The sequence below is a fragment of the Chanodichthys erythropterus genome, chromosome 15, assembly GCF_024489055.1.
Source record: "Chanodichthys erythropterus isolate Z2021 chromosome 15, ASM2448905v1, whole genome shotgun sequence".
In the NCBI taxonomy this organism is placed as follows: Eukaryota; Metazoa; Chordata; class Actinopteri; order Cypriniformes; family Xenocyprididae; genus Chanodichthys; species Chanodichthys erythropterus.
This window is the reverse complement of record NC_090235.1, coordinates 26,705,025-26,724,113: the sequence shown is the minus strand read 5'-3', so window position 1 is coordinate 26,724,113 and position 19,089 is coordinate 26,705,025. Positions and strand designations below refer to the sequence as shown.

At 36.4% G+C, this 19,089-nt stretch overlaps 1 protein-coding gene across 4 annotated transcripts in view; it reads left to right on the top strand.

Annotated features, from left to right (window-relative positions):
• tpd52 (tumor protein D52) overlaps window positions 1-10,181 on the top strand; it is a 30,203-nt gene extending 20,022 nt beyond the window's left edge. For 2 of the 4 annotated variants that reach the window (XM_067361784.1, XM_067361782.1), the window contains exons 2-6: window positions 2,994-3,115; window positions 3,406-3,554; window positions 3,824-3,925; window positions 8,058-8,106; window positions 9,134-10,181. In XM_067361784.1, the coding sequence (XP_067217885.1) occupies window positions 2,994-3,115; window positions 3,406-3,554; window positions 3,824-3,925; window positions 8,058-8,106; window positions 9,134-9,256 (545 nt within the window). In that variant the 3' untranslated portion in view covers window positions 9,257-10,181. Of the gene's footprint in view, window positions 1-2,993; window positions 3,116-3,405; window positions 3,555-3,823; window positions 3,930-4,865; window positions 4,893-6,015; window positions 6,315-8,057; window positions 8,107-9,133 lie in introns of those variants that run through there. The other 2 variants (XM_067361783.1, XM_067361785.1) reach the window with 2 other exon arrangements.
• Window positions 10,182-19,089: the final 8,908 nt, after the last annotated feature.

The window sequence follows — 19,089 nt, the reverse complement described above, 5'->3', positions numbered from 1 at the left end:
GCCACCAAATGGCAGCAAGAAGTGTATCACTTTTAAAATGCTTTGAGATCACCCTCTTATTTTTACCTGATTTGCTTCAAACTTCATCAGTGTAATGTCAATACACAGCAGATGTAGACCTATGACAGGATTTTTGATATTTGAAATATTGTTGCCATGGCAACAGGTCAAACTGTAATAATATTCTTGAGTGTTTTTGAGGCTCTTAACATGCTTCAAATTGCATGAAACTCGACACACACATCAATATTGTCAACCAGTAGACATGGACAAAGCCATAGAAATGGGCGTGGTGGAGGGGCTCAGTAGCGCCACCTTTTGACAAAAGTGGGGGGTTAGTTTTTCCTACAGTCACCAAACTCGGTACACATATTATTCTCATCAAGCCGGACAATTTTCTAATTTACATTCATTAGCTCCGACCAACAGGAAGTCAGCTATTTTGGTTTGAATGTTAATTTTTTGAAAAAACAGGCTATGAATTTTATACTACTACTCCTACAGGGTTTATCCAATTTACACCAAGCTTTTTTTAACTTGTTGCTAACACATTGAAGTTGTTTAATTGCAAACGGATTTTGGATATCTCAAACGGTTTGGCCGTGGCGAGGCAACGAATTTATGGCAAGAAAAGGGAAACAAAGTGTTATAACTTCTGCATACATTAATTGATTTTGATGAAACTTTGGCTTAGTCTTCGTTGTACAAGGCTGATCACATGGATTTGACTATTGTGATTCAAAGTCATAGCGCCACCAACTGGAAGCAGAAAATGTGTCACTTTCAGCATACATTGAGATCACCCTCTTATTTTTACCTGATTTGCTTCAAAATTCATCAGAATAATGTTAAAACTTGGCACATGTAATCCTTTGAAAATGGGCAGGGAGGAAGGGGTCTATAGCGGCACCTTGTAGTGCAGTAAATGTGGAGTGAATTTGACATAGTCCTTTGATGTTTAACCGTTTTAAGTGCCTATTGCCCGCTGTGCACAGTTGCCCTGAAGCCACCGGGGTGGCGGTGCCACCGGGCTTGGGCCCGCCATCGCTGCTCGCAGCTATATTTTATTTTGTATTTCCATGGCATGGTCTGTCAGTGGAGGCACCAAAGCACATCTTCCAGACATGATGCGTGAGCCCTTGGGTGGGTGTCCATCATGTGACAAGTATCTTTATAAAGTTTTCAAGTTCTTTGGCACATGACTTTTCTCTGCCCTCCTCATTTTCCTTTGTTTTTCTTTCCCCTCCTGGTCTGATGTCTGATTCAATCTCTAAATCAGAACCTGAATCTTTCTTACCACTCACCACTGAGCTAACAGGACTTGCACTCAGTTCAACTTGATGTGAACTAAAACTTAATTGATGCTAAAAAGTGGAATTTGATTCCAGAACTTCTAATAGGCTTCACTATAAGAAAGGCCATTTTAGCATCAGAATACAAAAATAAAAAGGTGATTTGCTACTGACAATGTAACTTTGTATTCATTTTTCATTTTTTAATTAATATAATGTGACTTTTTTTTTGTTGTAATTGCAACATTTTTCTCGTAATGGTAAATTTATCTCACAGTATGACTTTATAATTGTGACTTTTCTCATAATTGTAAATTTTATATCAGTGTAATTTTATTCCCTGTAATTGCGACTTTATCTCGCAGTATGACTTATTATAATTGCGAGTTTTTTAATTTCAACTTTTTTCTCGGAATTGTGACTTAATATATCAGTGACTTTATTATATTTGTGATTTTTTTTTTTTTTCTAAATTGTAAATTATATAAATTGTAAATTTATATATCAGTGTAATTTATCAGTATGACTTGTTTAATTGCGACTTTTTTCTCTGTATTGTAACTTTATCTCACAGTGACTGTATTATAATATGATATGACTTTTTTTCTTATTGTAAATTCATATATCAGTGTAATTTTATTACCTGTAATTGCAACCTTTTTTGTAATTGTAACTCTCAAATTATTACCAAAGACTATAGAATAACACAAAACGTGTCACTCGTATTGTTTTGAATGGGAGAAAGTGTAACACGCAATATGGCAGAATAAGTCCCGCCTTCTAAATAAGAGCCAATCGCTGACTGGTAAAGTCATCGCGTCACTGCAGCAGCCGTTACAAGCAACGGTTTCTATAGAAACAGTCAGATGCGCGCCTCTGAAACATGGCAGAAGAGACGCGGATTTAGGTTTGCGCATGCGCATTAGCTTGATCCAGCCTAAAAAATACAGTTTTTTGTCATGATTCGAGCGTTTGGATAAAACATTTATAAGACAGCTGTTGTCAGATTTCATTGGTGATTTCAAATATGAAATGTAATCGTAAGGTTGGTGAACAGTTTGAGAATTTGATGTTTCCCCATTCAAAGAGATTGCATGATGCCCAGGATGCCCGAGAGGCATTTCAAAGATGGCCGCCGAGTGAAATGACTTGTCTTAAAGGGACTTTGGTATTACTTATTGTAATTGCAACTTTTTTTAATTGCAACTTTTTTCTCGTAATTGTAACTTTATATCTGTGTAATTTTGTTTCCTGTAATTGCAACTTTTCTCATAATTGTAACATTAAATCTTGTAGTGTGGTTTTATTTCTTGTAATGTGAATTTCTCATTATTGTAACTAAATATCAAAGTGTGACTTTCTCGTAATTTTGACGTAATTACTAGAAATAGGCCTATATCTTAGTGTTTTTTTCCCCTCTTTTTTGTAATTTTAATTTTATCTCAGTGTGACTTTCTTGACTTTTTTTCATAATTGTATTTTTTTTTTTCAAATGATTGTATCTTCAGATCTTTATAGTTTAATTTCATTTCTCATAATAGCAACTTTTCTTGTAATTGCAATTTTTTTTTTTTACAATGTGACAAAGTATCTCACCATTTCATTGCCCTATGTGGGGTTAAAAAATGCAGCCTTTTCTTATTTTATTAGTAGTCTTTATCACCATAAAATATTTCCTAGTGCATGTCTTTGTTTTTGTAGGGACCCAGAGGCCAGACTTCATCCCAGAAGTAGGCGAAGATGCAGTGGATGCAGTACCCTGTTCACCCTCTATGGCCTTAACTGAGAAAGAGCAAGCAGAGCTCTGCAGTGAACTAGCTAAGGTCGGCATCCTTCAGTCCAGTTATATTTCAGATTCCAACCTGTCTCTACAACATCTCTGCAGCCATTCAATGGCTGAGATTCTCTCAGGACCAAGTGTGGTTGATTCTCAAGGCTAAACTCATTTTGCAATACCTACTTTCTTCCGTTTTGCCACATGCTGTATGTTACATCTTGTAGATGGACCAATCTCTTATGGATAAACTATATCAGTGATTTAAATTTGAATCTTACCACACTTTTATTAAACCATATTTTCCACGATAAATTCTTCTATCATGTTTTCCTACAGGTGGAAGATGAGATCCAGACTCTTTCTCAGGTGTTAGCGGCCAAGGAGAAGCAGGTGGCGGAGATCAAGAGGAAGCTGGGCATCACTCCACTCAACGAGTTTAAACAGAACCTAACCAAGGGCTGGCAGGAAGTCACCACCTCCACTGCGTACGTGCCCTCACTTGCCTCAGGCATCTGCTTGCCGCCCGCTACCTCTCATACTGCTGCAGAGGAGCGGCACCATCTGTCAATGCTTCTGCTGTGCATTCACACTTGCTATTTGAATGAATAACATTATAGAAGTACAGTTGTGAACATGCTTGACTTTATTAGCTCACTCCAGCTGTTAGAATTACACGATCTTGTGTTTTATGGTTATGTTGTGCTGTTGGTAACATTTTTTCCCTACACATCTGCCCCCCATCTGTGCTGGACAGATATAAGAAGACCTCAGAGACCCTATCCCAAGTGGGTCAGAAGGCAACGACGGCATTCTCCAGCGTGGGCTCAGCCATTAGCAGAAAGCTGGAGGACGTAAGGTGAGAAGGGAATTTAGAAGTACTTGTCCAAGTTATCATCCTTTGATTTAACTATCCCTTGTTCCCATTTGACTTAGTAACTAATGAATGAATACTCACTAATACCTACTAATAATGTCTGTTCTTCTAAACCACTTTGGTTACGTTCACACAGCAACAGATAACGGTTTTCACTCCTCTTTGGAGTTATTTTCATAAAATAAGTGAAGGTGAACTACTTGAAGGAGTCACAAGTGCATTTTGAGAGCAAATTTGGGAGGTTTTGTGGTCAGAGAATGAGACATGCTGGGTGGAGGTTTTGACCACATATCTGAGAGGATGTGTTGTAGGAGTTTTCTAAAATTCCACAAAAATTAAATCCTTAGGCTTAAAGGGATAGGTCACCCCACCCCCCAAAAAATGTGTCATCAATTACCCTCCTGTCATTACAAACCCATAATACTTTTGTTCATCTTCAAGATGTAAATTGTATTTTTAATGAAACATTATAGATTTCTGTCCCTCCATTGAAAGTCCATGTAACCAAAACTGAGCTTCTGTTCTCTTTGACTCAATTGAGCATTTGGATATGTGCTTTATTTATCTGTCATTGTGTTTACAGGCATTATTTGAGATGACTCAATTCAGTTATCAGATCATACAGACAGTATTCAGTCTGCTTCATCTGTGTGAGCGCAGCCATTGTGATCACCACTTAGACATACATGTGCCTATAGCATAACACTACTGGACAAAATGGCAAAGGACTGAATTTTGCACCCACACACAGTGGAATTACCAAAATTGAGGTAGAATAAAACCATTAACCACAGACACCCACATCATATACTGAAGTCAAAGGAATTGACATATGCTCAATTTCACCATCTTACGACACTCTTGCTGCAACGCTGGCAACATTGTTAACTGTTTTCGCTAATGACACCTCTGCCATTTACAGATTACAGTCATTTTCCAATTCTTTTGGGTAAGACTGTTTACAGTGGCTTCAAACAAAAGCCGGTTATTTTGGCTGCTACACCTCTTCGTAGTGTGATGAATGGTTTTATAGTGTGGCATGTACTTAGAGGTAGTGCTAGTCTCCCATTTCTTCCCCTGCGTGTTTCAACATTGCATGCATACTGTTTCTTCTCAAACCTTTGCTTTAAAGGGTTAGTACACCCAAAAATAAAAAAATGAAATCAATTATTCACCCTGAAGTCATTTCAAACTCATGAGACTTTCATTCATCTTTAAAACTCAAATGAAGATATTTTAAATAAAATCTGAGAGATTTCTGTCCCTCCATTGACAGTCCACACAACTATTTTTGTCACTTCAAAAAGTTCATAAAAAGACTGTAAAACTAATCCATATGAATTGAGTGGTTTAATCAAAATTTTCTAAAGAGACTTGATCAATTCAACAGAATGAATTTAAGCCTTTATTCACATATAAACATTGATCTGTGAATATAAATATCAACCTAACTGAACTTTTTGAAGCTTCAAAATAGTAGTTGCGTAGACTGTCAATGGAGGGACAGAAATCTGTCACATTGCTTTAAAATATCTTAATTTGTGTTCCTGAAGATTAACAAAAGTCTTACAGGTTTGGAACAATATGAAGATGAGTAATTAATGATAGAATTTTCATTTTTGGGTGAAATATCCCTTTAATACATAAATGTATCATTTTACATCATCATTTACTCCAAACCTGTATTACTGTTACCGTATTACCATATTTCTGTACTGTATTTCCGTATTTTTGTGTTCAGCAGATGAAAAACGATCAAGTTTGGAGTAAATAATGACAATTTTCACTTTTAGGTAATCTATTCCTGTAACTAAAAAAACAAAGTATTATGCTTTTTAAATTGATTTTTGTCATCAAATATTAAGTGAAATACTCAATAAGAAGATTTCTCTTCAGCATTATGCAGAGACTTGTTTTCAGATTTTTTTTTTTTTTTTCTCCTGCTTTTTGTCTAAAAAGCAGCATCATCTGTCATTGTTTCTCAGCATTCTTCATACTGTATGTTCATATCCCACACAAATCTATCGCTCTATTGGCTGTCGCTCTGCTAAACATATCATCCCCTCTGACAGTGATGCATACATGGTTAAACCCTGTTTATTCCCTGCTAATTCTCTCACACACCCTGTTCCTCCAAACTGGGCGTCCCAGCTGTGGTGTGAATCCGAGTCAATGATAGCGGTAATAAAGTCTTAAACCCCTTATGGATTAAAGCCTTATACTCTTACTCAATTTCACACAGCATGAAGGGCTGAGGTGTTTTTTCATGCTGATTATAAACTTATAGACGTGTGTCGGTGCATGACTATAATTTCCCTTCTTGTAATGCGTCTAATACTCACAGCTTTAGCTAACTCCTATTTGCTCTTCTTTGCTGCTGATGGATAGTATACGCTCCATACAACATTCGGCTAGCATGCCAGTGATGAGGTAAGGAACAGTTCTGACAGACCCACATAATCCTCTGCATTTCACAAGAATACTTGATTCTGATTGGACAGTTGTGGCATTCTGTGGTCAAACATATTTTAATTCATTTCATTAGTTAAATATAATATACAAAACCCTCAGACAGATGTAATGGGTGACCAATAGTAAATAATCATTTATGAAGAAAAAATAAAATGTTAGAATATGGCGATGCGAGTTTTCTGCCCAACAGTGATGATATTTTAATTTCTATTAAAGGCACAATATGTCATTTTTATTATATATACAGTGGCATGAAAAAGTATGTGAACCCCTTGCAGAATCTGTTAAAATGAGAATTATTTTAATTAAATGAGAGGAATAATAAAAAATGCATGTTATTTTTTGTTTAGTACTGTCCTGAGTAAGATATTTTATATAAAATGTTTGCATTTAGTTCTCAAGACAAAACAATAGCTGAATTTATTAAAATAACCCCATTCATAAGTATGTGAACCATTGATTCTCAATACTGTGTGTGGTTACCTGATGATCCACGACTGTTTTTTTGTTTTGTGATGGTTGTTCATGAGTCTCTTGTTTTTCCTGAGCAGTTAAACTGAGCTCTGTTCTTCAGAAAATTCCTCTGAAAAATGTAAGCATTTTTGCATATTTGAACCCTTTCCAGCAGTGACTGAATGATTGAGATCCGTAATTTTTCTGCCAGGAAACATGCAAGTATCTTCTGTTGGTTCCGAAGGGCAGTACTAAATGAAAAACAATGATATTTAAACAAAATAAGAAAAATTGTGACATCTTCATCCTGTTCAAAAGTTTTCACACCTTGACTCTTAATGCATGGTGTTTCTTTCTGGAGCATCAGTGAATGTTTGAACCTTTTTTAATAGTTGAGTTTGAGTCCCTCAATTGTCCTCAGTGTGAAAAGATGAATCTCAAAATCATTCAGTCACTGCTGGAAAGGGTTCAAATATGCAAAAATGATTGAAAACTGAAGAATCTGCAGGAGCTGGAGGATTTTTCTGAAGAACAGAGCTCAGTTTAACTGCTCAGAACAAACAAGAGACTCATGAACAACCATCACAAAACATAAAAATAGTCGTGGATCATCAGGTAACCACACACAGTATTGAGAATCAATGGTTCACATACTTATAAATGGGGTTATTTTAATGAATTCAGCCATTGTTCTGTCTTGTGACCTAAATGCAAACATCTTTTATGTAAAATATCTTACTCAGGACAGTACTAAATAAAAAATAACATGCATTTTTTATTATCCCTCTTATTTTATTAAAATAATTCTCATTTTAAAAGATTCTGCAAGGGGTTCACATACTTTCTCATGCCACTGTGTGTGTGTGTGTGTGTGTGTGTGTGTGTATATGTATATATATATATATATATATATATGAAGTCTTCATATATAATATACATATACTCCTCATTGTAATTGGGACCCCCCTGGACGTGCGAGGATAGGCATGTGCATAGAAAATCTGTCATACTGTTTGGAAAGCTATCAGGAAAACTGTTGCCTACATATGCAGCTCTTTAGGTTTTGGAGCACAGCTATAGTGGATGAAAGGCTGCAGAACATTTGAGATATTGGCACCCTTTTTCCTCCATATTGATTGTGATGTGTGAAGATTCAGTCTGTTTTACATCATTATCACGTCTCTTGCAGGAACACACCCACCTTCAAGTCATTTGAGGAGAAAGTGGAAACCTTAAAGGTGAAGCAACAAGGATAATATCAACACTGAACCTTTTTACACCTGGTATAAAGATGCATTTTGGTAAATTGGATCAAAAGCAGAGCTTGTCCATTTTCAACTACTTCCAGATGTAGTCGAAAACACATTTGACCGGATTGCTTTCGTAATGTAGACCGCCAACTCTCCGCCTTAATTGTAAACATTTTGGGAAACGCACTAACCAGGCAGGATTTAAACTTTGTTGGCTGAACACCCAAATTTGGTTTGAAGACAAAAAACATATCAAGCACAATGTTCTTTCACCATTCTTGAAACACACACTCACACGCGTTCGGCGTGGTCTTGCAGCTGTAAGCGCAGAAACGAAAGCTGATGCTCTCTGTGTTTTTCCGTTGTCTCCGGGCACGTTCATATGTAAATTGCGTGAGCTTATTTTGTCCATTAGATTGAAAGATCTGAAAAACCCCATACGTTTACCCGCCCATAGACCCTCCCCTGCAGGACAGAAGTGGTTGAAAGTGGACAAAAGAGACCATGGGTATGTGTCTCCCTCGTCCATTTGTGATCTGATCGACCAAAACGCATCTTAAATGATTAGTTCACTTTCAAATGAAAATTACCCCAAGCTTTACTCACCCTCAAGCCGTCCTAGGGGTATATGACTTTCTTCTTTCTGATGAACACAATCTGAGAAATATTAATAAATATCCTGACACATACGAGCTTTATAATGGCAGTGAGCGGGATCAATGAGTATGAGCTGAAGAAAGTGCTTCCATCCACATCCATCCATCATAAACATACTCCACATGGCTCACTGCCTTTTATAAAGCTCGGATGCGTCAGGATATTTATTAATATAACTCCGATCGTGTTCATCAGAAAGAAGAAAGTCATATACACCTAGGATGGCTTGAGGGTGAGTATAGCTTGGGGTAATTTTCATTTTAAAGTGAACTAATCCTTTAATACCAGGTGTAAACAGGGACACTGTGTATGCGAGTTGAAAATGTCGAAAATCCCAGTCTCATATCTGACTTTACAGACTAAGATGAGCCCGACCCCATCGACAGGAGATATTGAAGAGGTTTCAGACTCCACACCTGACGGAGAGCCAGTGGTTAAACAGCCGGAGGGAACGGTTCCACCAGATCAACAAACGCACTGAGGATCCACCCTCATTCGCTTCTTTCTTTTTACCTCCTGTTCTCCTTCCACTTCACAGCGGTACTTCTGCATAGTTACAGTGAGCTTTGCTTTGTGGCCACTTTTGTATACCGGAGTCTGGTTCATCTCCGGACGGGACGTGGTAGTCCTACACTGGAGCAGATGTGTCAGAATGTGAGATGTATGTTCAGGCTGTCCTTCAAAGGTCCCTTATGAAGAAAACAATCTTGAAGTCATTATAAAAATTTGAATTTCCTTATTTGTGTACATCTTCATCCAACTACTTAAAATCGGCAGCCAAATTAACCAAATTTCTTTCTGTGTATAGTTATTTTTCCATTTCATTTTTTTTAAAACAAATGCCAAAAAATGCAGAACATGAGTTCTGTCTTTAAGTGTGTACTTGAAACTAAAAGATTTTTGCATAGTATGTGTATTACTTTAATACCAAATATGATCAAACAGTAGTGACGTTACAAAATATATCATTAATTTTTTTTCTATACTGTGGATTCTAGTTTTAGAGAGTTTGTGTCATAAAATGAGAATACTTGTGAGCTTTGTGACTTTATTTTTGTAGCGTTAGGATGGTGGCACCACTGAGATCCCAGTGCCTTTTATTGCTAAAGATGGGGAGATTTAAAGAGATAGTTCACCCAAAAATGAAAATTCAGTCATTTACTCACCCTCAAGTTGTTCCAAACCTGTATGAATTTCTTTCTTCTGCTGAACACAAAAGAAGATATTTCAAAAGAATAGTGTAAGAATAGTGTAATAGAAAAGAACTGTTGATTGTCCCCATTGGCTTCCATAGTATGGAAAAGAAAAATACTATGGAAGTCAATGAGGTCCATCAACTGTTTGGTTACAGACATTCTTCAAATGATCTTCTTTTGTGTTCAACAGAAAAAAGAAATTCATACAGGTTTGGAACAACTTGAGGGTGAGTAAATGACTGAATTTTCATTTTTGGGTAAACTATCCCTTGAATCTCACTTTGATTGCATTTCAGATGGCTTTGTAATTGGACCACTGCTGTAGTTTCTTTCAGGCGACAGGACATACTATGAAAGGGGTAGACATCATAGTCTTCTTGACTATATGACACCTTTTCCCTGTTGTTTTTAAACTGTGTAACACACCGGCAAAAAGCAGTGTTAATATAAAATGATTAGCTTTACATCCAGCGCAACTACATATTTCCAAGCACTAATTCTACTATTGTTAGTGTAGTTAATGGATCCGCTTACACTGTAGTACCTGCTGTCAAGCTCTTAAACTACACAATTAACTTGATGTTATAGGTTAAAAAAAAAGGTATATTTTTTATTGATATTGAGTTTGTAGATATTTAGTAACATTTATATGTTAAGGTGCAGGGGCTTCTGCATGCTAGTTGCGTTTAAAGCAGATGTTCTCATGCATTAATATTTCATTCTTTGCTCTTAATGAGTGTACTACATTCTTGCATTTTGCTTTGATACACATAGACAAGCAAATGTTTTATGCTTGCTGCTATGCTGTTGCTAGAAATATATAGGAATACGGATGTTTACAGAGGTTTAAGTTCAACATGTTTGATCTATCAGTCTAGCTCTGGTAGTCATATCCTATATTTAAAATATACTAATATGAAAAATATAGTAATCTGTTTAAAACAATTGTTTTATTTGTGTTTGTGTTGTGACTTAACTAGATGGAGGGTGGAAATCTCCAGTGCGACCAAAAACGATTTAATGCATCCCCCTTCTGCCTCACTGATATACTGTAGCTCAGGTGTTGTATGTTTCCTCTTTCTTCACATCATATTTTGAATATGAATGTCGCTTTACACTGAACGTCTCCTAATGGGCTTTTGTTTTGGGTAGCAGTCGTAATTGAATCTGCTGTTGTTCATTTATAATCAGCATCCTGAAAGACTAGAACTACTTTAATATAAACATATGGTCCTTTGTATGTCCAATGCATAATAAAACGCATTACACAGTCTTTGTCCAGCAGTCATTCATTCTTTGAGAAGTCAATGCAGATGTACTACCGCTACAGAACACTAGATGGCATCATAATGTTTACTTTCTCAAGGTGACTTTAATTTGTCTAGAGATTCTACGTGTTATTTTTTTACGACTCTCAATTTTTTTTTTGTATGAGTCGGATATATAATTGATAATTGGCAACTAAATGACAATTCAGACGTTACATTTGTCATATTATCTTTAAATATACACTTATCTTCAAGCCCGTCACTGGCCTACAGTCCACATAAATGCAACTGAGTTCCCACAGGACGTGTCTTGTGGTCTATAAACATACTGTAAAAATACTAAAAGATGTAGATTTAGTGTATGTGGGGTTAAAATGTTATGAATATAAATACTAAGAACTATGAGAAATCTATTATTCACCTCAAACATGTTCCCAGTCAGTATTTTCAAGTTCCATTTCATAATATCCTCAAGGCTGTTTTAATTAGTCCTCTACCATGGGGTCTGCAAATACTCAACTTGAAAGCTTTGTATGCATTTTTTTTTTTCTGTGTTACTAAACACAGAATGACCGAAGGCTGCTAATTAACTCTAACAATTCAGTCTGCAACCTATTACAATCAAGGCCAGTTTCTGAAATAAGCACATCAGGCCATGTAATATTTACATTAATAAACACACACCAGCAGACATTGTATAGTAAACAGCTGCCGGAAAAAAAAAATCGTTTTTATTTTTTCGTGACCAATAACCAGGAGCTCATATGAACACAGGCACCTTCGAAAGGTCTTTACATCAAAGAAAACAACAACAGCGGCACTGACGAGCACCAGAACATTGTCACCGTAAAGCACAATTACAATGGCAGTTTCTATTTACACACAGCTCAGAGTAAAAACTAGTACAGCCAGCAAGTGAGATAGATAATAATAATAACAGTCACCAAGTGTTTTCTCCCTCAGGAGGAGGGAGATGAAAATCTATTCAACTTTGGGGAAACGAAAAGAAACAAACGATGCATTTAGATAAACATTATAAGACATTGTACATATAGCAAGTGCTTTCAGTTAATGTATTGCGATATTTTATCAAGTCCAGATAATGAAATATCAATTCCATCTATGGTCCTATCCGCGCGTAAATGCGAGCGGTGTAAAAAATACTTTCTTTCAGTCTATTACGAGTTATATTTGTCAGGCGTTGCTGCGCGAACCTGTGCACTAAAGCATAAAATTGCATAATTGTATCCGAGTGAACACAGACTAGACACAATGACAAAATATAGTGGCATGAAGCCTTAAAAAATATCCTCTAATTAAGGCCCACGTTTCTGCTGATTCTTGACACCGTTTAACAACAGGGCTACATTTTTTTCATTCCATTAGAGTTAATTGTTGCCGGATAACAGCCTTAAGCAGCGAACGTCATTAAGAAAAATCTCTGAAACCTGCACGTCAAATCCTGCACTGCATTACGACGGGCTTACAGAGATGAAAAGCTTGAGGGAGTGTGTTACAGAGGAGCCCGTGTAGACAAACCCCCGCTGGGATTACGCACGTGAGTCTGTTGTGACGGAACAAGTAGCGACGCGAAACGTCACAGCTTGACCTGGTAGGCTGTGTGACGTCTGTATTAAACCCAGGATGAAGTGTTATTAATGTTGAGACGAGGCGCTCATTTATCTCATCACTTCAAATACAGGTCAGTGTGTTTCAGGCGACATGTACATCATAAATAACGCTCTCACGATTAAGTCAGTCATACAATAAGGGGTCGTTCACACAGAACGCGGTTTTGCGTAAACGCGACGCAGAGTTGAGGGATAGAAAATAACGCCTTTAAAAGATGAAGGTCACTGACTTTTAATTGTTTTTTTTTTTATTTAAACATTTATTACACTTAGGCCGTTGAACCACGTTTTTTAAGTTTGGAGACCCCGAGTTCTTTTTAGTTCTGCTTCTTAAACGCAACGACCAGTTTATTTTGATGGACCTTAAAGGATTAGTACACTTTCATATAAAATTTTCCTGATAATTTACTCACCCCCATGTCATCCAAAATGTTCATGTTTTTCTTTCTTCAGTCGAAAAGAAATTAAGTTTTTGATGAAAACATTCCAGGATTTTTCTCCTTATAGTGGACTTCAACGGCCTCCAGACGGTTGAAGGTCAAAATTAAGGCTTTAAATGATACCAGACGAGGAATAAGAGTCTTATCTAGCGAAACGATCGGTCAATTAAAAAAAAAAAACCAACTGTATATGGTTTAAAACCACAAAATATCGCCTTGAATGTACTTCCGCTTTCCACATCCTTCAAAACGCTTATGCTGTATGTCCTACGCCTTTCCTATTCTACTTTCGGAACGAACGCCAGTTTCGTTTTTTTAGGGAAGGCGTAGGACATATAGCATAAGCGTTTTGAAGAATACAGAAAGCAGAAGTACGTTCAAGGCAATCATTTATGTTTTACAGATCATTACAGATCGTTTCGCTAGATAAGACCCTCATTCCTCGTCCTCGTCTGGTATCGTTTAAAGTCCTTTGAAGGTGCACTGAAACTGTAATTTTGACCTTCAACCGTTTGGAGACCATTGAAGTCCACTATAAGGAGAATAATCCTGGAATGTTTTCATCAAAAACTAATTTCTTTTCGACTGAAGAAAGAAAGACATGAACATCTTGGATGACATGGGGGTGAGTGAATTATCAGGAAAATTTTATTTGAAAGTGGACTGATCCTTTAAAGGTGCAGTCACATTTAGCTTTGTTTGGCGAAATTCCTCATGCAAAATGCAAGGCATCTCAATAGGAATCCAAGCGAATTTTCCTGCTTGTGATTCCATATTGGATTCACATTTGTTGAACTGTTAACACTTGATTTTGCAGCGTTTACTAATATAGTACTAATATAGTAATATACTAATATTTGGCAGTAACCTTTGAGTTAATAGTACGTCTTGCTAGCAAAATTTCGCTAATAGTTGAAATAAAAAATGTGACAGCACCAAGAACGCATTTTTGCAATGAAAATGCGTCGATCAGTGAAGCGCGAAGGTCTACAGATATGCTTTTTTAAGGGTTGAACTTATTTTAACTTGAGCGCTGCGTTTTTAGAAAGCCGCATCTTTCACAAGATGCTGCAAAAGACGTGAGCGCTATGGTCAAACACGTCTGTCTAGCGCGTTTACAATGAAAAATAATGTAAAAGTAGAACTAAAGCCGCGCACACACTTAACGATTGTAAGGCCGATTATGAATGTAAATTGATACTTATGACTGATCGCGCTCAAACGCGTCCAGTCAGAGCCGGTTGCGTTCAGTCAGCGATTACAGTCGGTGTTCAAATTCCATGTGAAAGTATATAAATCGGATCCAGTCGAAGGAAACAATCGGTAAGTGTGTTCAGTTCAGTCTTAGAATGTTTCAGCTAATCGTTAGGTGTGTCCCCGGCTTAAAATAACAAAAATCGCCAAACAGCAGAACAGATAGCTGCTATTTTTGACATCGAAAAATGAAAATAATCGCACTGGCAATTGGGATACAGCCACTATGAGCGCCTCCTCCGCCATGTAGCCTTCAAATAAAACAATTTGCTAAAAACACTTGCTAATGGATCGCGTTTACATGGAAAAGTAGCGTATTGGAATGCAAAAACGCATTCTGTGTAAACGGCCCCTTATTTTTTATTTTTTTTTAGTTTAAGTGACATTCATATAGTTTACTTGCTATTAGCTATGTTATATCATGTCAAATTTTAGAGATAATCTTTGGGTTTCTTGACTGTAATCCTCAGTTTGTTAGTGTTAATGTCACAAAAACCAGCCAATTTCAAGGGTGTCCCTCTTCAGGATAACAATATCAATTTCTTTTATAAGCATATAAATAAACCATCCATTTATTCATAGCTACATTCATAGCTATTGCATCTACAATAAAATCTGTCCCCCTTCAATGACTTTATAATTCACATTGGCATAGAGACATCAAGTACCTTCTTAAATGAACAGCTTCAATATACATATAGTCAATGTGCAATAATGGATTATACACAGTTATTGAATATAGTCTAGACATTGCTTACTGGTCAAAACAATAATTTTGGTAAATGGCATGGATCACCCAAACACCTCTTTCCTTTATGGCTTTACAACTCAACTGCTGCATCTTGTTTTGTTTTTTTTCTGCTAGCAGTGGCATGCAAAGATGAAGACATCCTGAGTTTTCCCTTTTTCTCTTTACACAGTAGACTTCCATCATGTGCACAGGGCATCAGATGCCCGTCCTTAACATCAAACAATACTTTTAAAATCAGGAGTGTCAAAAGAACAGACAATGTGACAGAATATGTGAACTAAAATAAAAAAAAAAGCACAGTTTGGGCTGACTACATTGGTCCTTGAGATTAACTGGTCCTCTGATTTAAAGCATTTCGAAATGCTTAAGTAGTATCTGTCAGGCGTTTGTTATTATAGCCTCTGCTATGGCGGTCATAAGCTGGTTATTTTATTGTCAGCATCTGTTTGTTTTTATGCCATCACCCCCCATTCACTAAATGTGAGCACATGCTGCTAAGTATAGAACAGGTCAAAGAAGAAGCCACACAAATTTGGCTTTTGCAGTGGAATGACTGAAGAATGTGGTAGTTTCTCTCAGCGCTCATCAGTTTCGAGCACTCTTTCTTAAAGGGACAGTTCACCAAAAAAATAAATAAAAATTGTCATTTACTCACCTTAAAGTTGTTCTAAATCTATATGAATTACTTTCTTATGTTAAACACAAAAGGAGATGTTTTGAAGAATGGTCATACTGCGTTTTTCCTCATACAAAACAACAACAACCACATAAAAGTCCCTTAAAAATAGTCGAGGACTTTTGAGCTGTATAAGTGTTCTGAAGAAATAAATTAATTGCACATCTGCATATTCAAACTTTGCCTGTTGCATGTGGTTATTGAGACTGAAAATTTTCAAAACATCTCAGAAAAATGAAAATCGTATGGGTTTGGAAACAAATGAGGGTAAAGTTAATGTTTATTTTTTTATTGGTGTTTAACTGTCCCTTTAAGGAAGCCCTCTGTGGCAGAACATACCATGAAAATGTATGACTCTTAAAAGATGCTGAAATCGCATGATGAAAATAAATACCTTTTCAGAGAAAGTGGTTTTTGCAAGTAATTCCTATAGTAACAGCAGCCTGCCTGCCCTGTGCCTGTTTTTACAGATAAAACATCACAAACAACACATTCATAAATTCAGATCATATATTTTTTTTGTTTGTTTTCTTCAGCATGCACATGCAGTATTAAAAAATACAGTTAGATAAGTAAATACTTGAAAAAGTGTAAAAATCCAGTGCGACAGTCTTTGAGTTCTTGAGGTTAACATGGTTCTTGATTGACAATGGTCAGCAGTGAGATAATCCATTCAGAGCGCTTAGCCTACTTTCCCATGCTGTCCTTTTTTGGATGGGCTATTGTTGTTTTTTCTTTCTCACAACCCAAGGCTTGAGATAGAAATGTGTTTTTCTCTGGGATCCTTTGAAATAGGGCTGCATGATTAATCGAAATAAAACTGAAATGGCTTAGTGCAATAATAAAATCACAAAGGCTGCGATTTCAATAAGAACAAGTGCTGCGTGTTTCATAGGGAAGCACGGCACTGTGTTTGTTTACATGCGAGCAGCTCCCCATCCAGTGTTGTCAGCAGCTCGGTTGGCAGTAAATGCTGCTCCACACAAACTCATCTCTGCATGTGCTCTGAGTTCGGGTCGCTTGTGCATTCGGAATCACAACATGCAATTGTTTTCTCAAAAATGGCTGTTGTCTACAAAAGAGAAGCTTTAAGGGCTCCATGCAGTTTTTTGCTAAAATAAAAGCTTGATGGTTTAAAGGATTGGTTCATTTTAGAACCCCATGATTTACTCATCCTCAAGCTATCCTAGGTGTATATGACTTTCTTCTTTCTGATGAACACAACCTGAGTTATATTAATAATCACCCTGAAGTTTGAAGCTCAAGAAAGTGCATCCATCCATCATAAATGTATTCTACACGGCTCCTGGGGGTTAATAAAGGCCTTCTGAAGTGAAGCGATGCGTTTGTGTAAAAAAAAAAATATCCACATTGAACACGTCAGTGCTTCACACAGGTTTAAAATATACTTGCGGTGGCAGCCGGGCGAAAAATCCTCCTATTACCCACGGCACAAAAATGGTTACTGCATGTGACAAACAAACAATGTGTGATTTTTAACAGTATTTTTATTTATTGAAATTTATTTTAATTACATAACATATAACATACTAATATTATGCATTATTATGCATTGTAAATTATGCAAAATTACAGCATTTAAATGGTTTACATTTTCCTATGTTCTCCTTGCTGTCATATAGTGTCTCTCTCAGTGAATGGGACACAGATTTTACTAGTAAAATTTATAAAATTAATAATATATGTGCCAAATAATGTTCTTAGTCTTTTCTTTCTGTGGGGGAGACTACAATAATTTACTATGAATTAAATGGAAATCAAATACAATTTATTGTGTAACCAAAATACCAATAATGGCCAAAAGAAAAAGAAAAAACTTAGCGTGTGATTTTTAATTATAAACAAGCCCAAAATATACAGGTACTCTTATTTTGAAATGTCTGTACTATTGCAAGGCTGATCCTTCAGATTCTTACGATCGTATAAAACGTTTTATATAAACGCCATAAAGTAGACATTGTAATAATTCATCAACATGAGTTCATTAGCAATCGCTTGGCATAAATCTGCGCTTTTCATTGATTGAGAATCACTTTGAAGCAGTCTGAAGTTCTGTTGCGTGAGCTTGTAGAACCTATGTGTAGAACACGCAACAGCGCCCCCTTGTGCCCGTGGGAATGTTAGCGGGAGTAAACTGTTCTGACGCACACTTAACGAGCAGGTACGAAACGACTAGTTAATCGATTGCGGGTGGTTTCATTATCTTGCGCGGATATAAAAGTATAAGGATAAAAATAATAAAAGCAAAAATGTGTCTCCGAATATACTTGGGCGGCTGTTATTATACGTGGGCGTCCCGCCCAAGTAAAGTCTATGTGTGGGAAGCACTGCACATTATAAAGTAAAATAACTAGCTTCCACCAGACCGCCTTCTGTATTCAACTTAGGAAGAAAGTGTAACTCCTCTCACAGTTCAAAACACTTACGCTGCCTCCTATGCCTTCCGTATTCAACTTACGACATTTACTTTTTTTGTAATAGTTGAATACGGAAGGTGGTCTGGTGGAAGCTAGATATTTTACTTTATAACTTGTTAAATATGGATATTTTCGTACACAAATGCTTCGCTCTGCTTCAGAAGGCCTTGATTAACTCCCCGGAGCCATGTGGAGTACGTTTATAATGGATGAATTTAAAAAAAAAAAAAATTTCAAGCTTCAAACAGGTGGTTTCCGTGCACTGCCATTATAAAGCTTTGGAGCATCAGGGTGATCATTAATATAACTTTGATTGTATTAGTCTGAAAGAAGAAAGTCATATACACCTAGGATGGCTTTAGGGTGAGTAAATCATGGGGTAATTTTCATTTTAAAGTGAACTAATCCTTTAACACTTAAATTAAATAAGACAACCATATAATGGATGTCTCCGTTATAATCTATAACGGAGATTATACATTTGTACTGTAAAATAACATTATTATATTATTTTTCTTAAATACTTGATTCTTATTTTACAGTAAAATATTAAATTAGTAGTATTTCTCTTATTATTTTAATTCAATAATAATAATAATAATAATAATAATGAAAATGCAATTTTACAGTATTATTATTATAAAGTCATATGTTATATTG